This window comes from Ammodytes marinus (genome assembly GCF_949987685.1).
Source record: "Ammodytes marinus genome assembly, chromosome: 7".
NCBI lineage: Eukaryota > Metazoa > Chordata > Actinopteri > Uranoscopiformes > Ammodytidae > Ammodytes > Ammodytes marinus.
This window is the reverse complement of record NC_137211.1, coordinates 2,078,438-2,083,437: the sequence shown is the minus strand read 5'-3', so window position 1 is coordinate 2,083,437 and position 5,000 is coordinate 2,078,438. Positions and strand designations below refer to the sequence as shown.

Sequence of the window (5,000 nt, the reverse complement as noted above, 5' to 3'; positions counted from 1 at the left end):
CAAATGTATAATTAGTCAGATATTGCAAAGTGTGCATAGGCCTATTTATTTAGACGTTTATGAAAAAACTGTAGGCCTAATACATTTATTTTTATTTTTTTTAATGTCAGTAATCAACTGGCAAAGTTTCATGATATCTATACGTTAAAATGAGATAATATAATATATTCATTGTAGGCTATTCTCACTGGAGTGTGTGTTCATAACCGGTCCATTGTTCACACCCCTTTGCCATCCACGGGACCGTCTGTTTTGGACATTTCCTGCTTTTTCTGGAGCTCGAGACACAGCCTCGTGCACGTCCCATAACCTAGATAGGCTTTTATATCACCACCTAGTCGTTTATTTGAGTTGGGAGGACATTAAGCGTTGCGTTATTGTGCTTTAAAAGGGTGCGAGACAAACCCGGATTCAAACAGGTGTCCGGTTAGAATTTCCCATCATGTCAGTCCGAGTTAAACGAGGGGGGGAGGGACACACACACGCACGCACGCACGCACGCACACACACACACACACCCGTAGGCTAATGACAGAAGTGATGGTACAATAATTAAATATACAGCGCTGTCAATGACCAAACCAAAACGTCAATCTTTCTGCAAAGCGAGCGCACAAAGCCTTCCGCTCATATCGGTAAAATAGGTCATTTTTTGAGGGGTTCAAAAATCTGGATTCTAGGCGATAGATAGTGAATATTTTCGCCTATTTTCTCTATTTCCCTTCGTATTTGTCTCTCAAAGGAGGAAGGGGAGGCGGTATAGAGAAAAAGGGGGCGGCTGTGACCGACTGACATCGCCGCACGGGACAGGGCTTCTCTAACAGGTGTGTCTGACTGACTCCAATCTACACCCGGCCGGTCCCTATAGCTACCCCTGTTCTCATTGTTCTAAACGGATATCAGCCCGGTAACATACAGACGAGCTTTCTAGGGGGGTTTCAAGCTTAAAATTGGGATATTTTGGCTTCTAAATGGTGAAGGGAGCGCTCGTTTGAGAAAAATATCCACTGGTGCGTAATATTGAAGCAGGAAGGAATTGAGGGGAGAGGACGCCACCATCCAAACGGCTCATTTTTAGACGTTAATTTAAAAAAAGGGAACATTTAAACGGACGGGACTTTGTTGCGAGGTTTGTTTTTTTGTTTTTCTCAGGACTGGATACGGACTGAACAGGTTGGACTGGTCGTTAAAGAGCTCGAAGAGGAGAATTTGTGTTAATTGTTTTATTTTGAAGGATTTTCGCCCTCAAACAGGTGAAAAAGGCAAGAAAAAAGGAGCCGTTGGTCCCGTTGGTGGTGTTTTGGGTTTTGCTAGCCCACAACAACCGACCCATCTTCGGACGGTTTTGAACGGGAAACAAAGTGGGTCATTTAAAGACAAAAAACAAATTGAAATTCGCTCTAAAATGACTACAAGGAAAGCTAATATTGTGTCGGACACGGTGACTACCTCCTCCACAACAGCCAGCCACCAGCCGCACCAGACTACCCAGCCAAGGAGTCCCGTCAGCCGGGTGCCAGCGTCCCAAGAGGCGGGGCAGGGAGCGGAGATGTTCGGGGAATTTCAGGACTGGTGCTTGAGAACGTATGGAGATTCTGGCAAAACCAAGACGGTGACAAGGCGTAAATACAATAAAATACTCCAGACTTTGCTTCAGGGGGACGAAGAGAACAACAACGGGGTGTTTCCACATCAGGACAAGGGCAGCAACAGTAACCATATCAACGCCAAATTTAAATTCTGGGTCAAGTCAAAGGGATTCCAAGTCGGGACGGCTAAGAACGGGTCGTCATCGGATAGACCGGTGCTGTATGTCCCCATCAAGGCAGCGACGGTTAGTGCGTCTTCCTCTTTCATTCTCAGGATGGTGTGTGTGTGTGTGTGTGTGTGTGTGTGTGTGTGTGTGTGTGTGTGTGTGTGTTTTTGGTGTGCGCGCGCGTACATGCATGTCTCGTTTCCATCATGGGTGGTGCATGTCTGTCACCACAAGGCTATGGGCCTACCCCTTATTTGCCTAAAGAAATACTGTGTGTGTGTGTGTGTGTGTGTGTGTGTGTGTGTGTGTGTGTGTGTGTGTGTGTGTGTGTGTGTGTGTGTGTTCGTTTGTGCGTGTGTGAGAGAGAGAGAGCGCGAGACTGTGTGTTGGGTGTGTGTGTGTGTGTGTGTGTGTGTGTGTGTGTGTGTGTGTGAGAGAGAGAGATTGTGTGCGTGTGTGTGTGTGTGTGGCGTCACTTCATAACTTTCCCTGGCTCAGTGCCACGCCACAGCAAACACCTGCTCCAACACAAATCAACAGAGCTATTCAAACTGCAGGTGAATAGTAGAACATACTTAACTTATATATATCATCATGAAACTGATTACTGACATTAAAACCATTATTTTTTTTATTACAATTTTTTTCAGAAATATTTGAATAATTATGCAAAATTTGGCAATATCTAACTGATTATGCGTTGGTCTATTTGCATTTATTTAAAAAAAAATAATCTACACGTTGGATAAAGCTGGAGTTAATTTTTAATTTTTTTTGTCCAAAGTAAAATAAAAAAATAACTATATAGCTACAGGTTTTTATAAATGCATTTTCATCATATTTTTAAGAACAAAACAATATGTTTGCCTACAGTGTCTTGCCTTACATCCACACTCTTTATTTGATCATTATGACTGACAGAATGTCGATAGTTAGCCTGCTGCTGTCGGTGTATGAATGTGTGTGTGAATGGTAACGTGGGAAAGGAAAACAGGTCTCCCTTGCAAAAGAGTCTTCGGTCTCAATGGGATTTACCTGTATAAATAAAGGTTAAAAATAATAATTGATTTACGTCTACTGCTCTCAAAAATCCTTCTGCTCTATGTAATTTTTTTCAATAATTTTCCAAGTCTGATCAATCACTTGATAATTGAAAAAAAAACAGTGACACCAGATCAATTTTCACAATTTATGATGAAACCAAGAAGAAGGGAATCAGCTATCGACATTCACCTGAGTGTGACCAGCTGCTCTAATAATATCTATAATGACTGAACGTGATGCTTCTGTTATGACAGATGTGTGCAAGAGTATGTGTGTATCTGAGTGTGTGTATGAGAGAGTTTGTGTGTGTGTGTGTGTGTGTGAGTTTGTGTGTGTGTGTGTGTGTGTGTGAGAGAGAGTGTGTCTGTGTGTGTGTATGAGAGAGTGTGTGTGTGTGTGTGTGTGTGTGTAGGTGTGTGTGTGTGTGTGTGTGTGTGTGAGAAAGAGTGTCTCTGTGTGTGAGTGTGTCTGTGAGAGTAAGTGGTGTGTGTGTGAGTGTGTGTGTGTGTGTGTGTGTGTGTGTGTGTGTGTGTGTGTCTGTATGAGAGAGTGTGTGTGTGTGTGTATAAGTGAGTATTAGTGTCTCTGTTTGTGTGTGTGTGTGTGTGAGAAAGAGTGTCTCTGTGTGAGTGTGTGTCTGTGAGAGTAAGTGGTGTGTGTGTGTGTGTGTGTGTTATGTTTTTGTCGGTAACATATGTAATCCTGCCCAGGCAAAGGGGTTTTCTTGCAGATTTTGCTGGCAACACAACTCTTAACATGTCATAGCTGTTGCTCCTATCTGTATCTGAGCGTGTGTGTGTGTGTGTGTGTGAGAGAGAGAGAGAGAATCTGAGTGTCTTTATGAGTGTGTGTATGTGTGTGACACTCTGTGTGTGTCTGTAAGAGTGAGTGGTCTGTGTGTGTGTGTGGTCTGTGTCTGTGTCCATGTGTGTGTGTGTGTGTTTGTGCGACTGTTCGTGCGTTTGTGCGACTGTTCCTGCGTTTGTGCGTGCGTGTTTCTGTGTGTGTGTGTGTGTTTGTGCGACTGTTCGTGCGTTTGTGCGTTTGTGCGTGTGTGTGTGTGTGTGTGTGTGTGTGTGTGTGTCTGGCCCACATGTTGATGCTACCACAGAGCTCTTGTTGACAGTAGAGTGAAGTGAAGTGGGATGACTCAAACACATATGAATGAACGGCCTTTCTGTGTTAAACATTGTGATATATTTAGCCTTGACCCACTGCTAGTCTGTCTGTAATAAACCTACTCTACGTATACTCCCTACGTTCCAATCCCCATACTTCCCTACTATTTAGTATGCCAGAACAAGAATCAGGATGTCCCAATACATGCACGTCAATTGTAGTATGCTGAAAATACATAAATGCCCTACAAACTCCAATAGCATTTTGGAGTATTTGTCTTTATTCTTGACATTTCTCGACATACTGAAAAAAACCTTCCTTATCTGATTTTTTTTTCTCTCCTGTCTGTGGCCCTAAAACTCTTCTGTACTTTAGTATGTAGTGTAGTAAAAAGACTAAAACTCTTCTGTACTTTAGTATGTAGTGTAGTAAAAAGACTAAAACTCTTCTGTACTTTAGTATGTAGTGTAGTAAAAAGAAAAAGTATCTGAATTAGAATGCAGGGTTTGTACAGCTCAGAATAGCAATAAGAAAAATGGATATGGGATTATCCTTTCCAAAATAATGATCGTCAAAATGTTCTTAACACTCCTAAAGTGTCTCAAAAACTCACTCACTCACTCACTCACTCACTACACACACACACACTCACACACACACACACACCACACACACACACACACACACACACACACACACACACACACACACACACACACACACACACACACACACACACACACTCTTCCCGTCTTTATAAATAGCTCAATATTTAAAGTAGAATCTCATTCAGGATGAGAATCCTCAGGCATAGTTTATGTTGTGTGAATTCCTCTCCTTCCCCTCTCTCTGTCCCTCTCCCCTCTCCCTCTCTCTCTCGCTCTCTCTCTCCCTCCTCTCCCTCTCCCTCTCTCTCCCTCCTCTCTCTCTCCCTCTCCCTCTCTCTCCCCTTCCCTCTCTCTCTATGTCCCCCTCTCTCTCTCCCTCTCTCTCTCTCTCGCTCCCCTTCTCTCTCTCCTCTCTCTCTCTCTCCCCCTCTCTCTGTCTGTCTGTCTGTCTGTGTGTTTCTCTCCGTCCCCCC

At 43.4% G+C, this 5,000-nt stretch overlaps 1 protein-coding gene across 1 annotated transcript in view; it reads left to right on the top strand.

The window, feature by feature from the left end:
* Positions 1 to 1,405: 1,405 nt before the first annotated feature.
* LOC307253536 (nucleolar protein 4-like) overlaps positions 1,406 to 5,000 on the top strand; it is a gene marked incomplete at both ends in the record, with an annotated part of 36,559 nt that continues 32,964 nt past the window's right edge. Inside the window, one exon of the mRNA XM_080031643.1 lies at positions 1,406 to 1,834. Within this exon, the coding sequence (XP_079887769.1) occupies positions 1,406 to 1,834 (429 nt within the window). The remainder of the gene's footprint in view (positions 1,835 to 5,000) is intronic.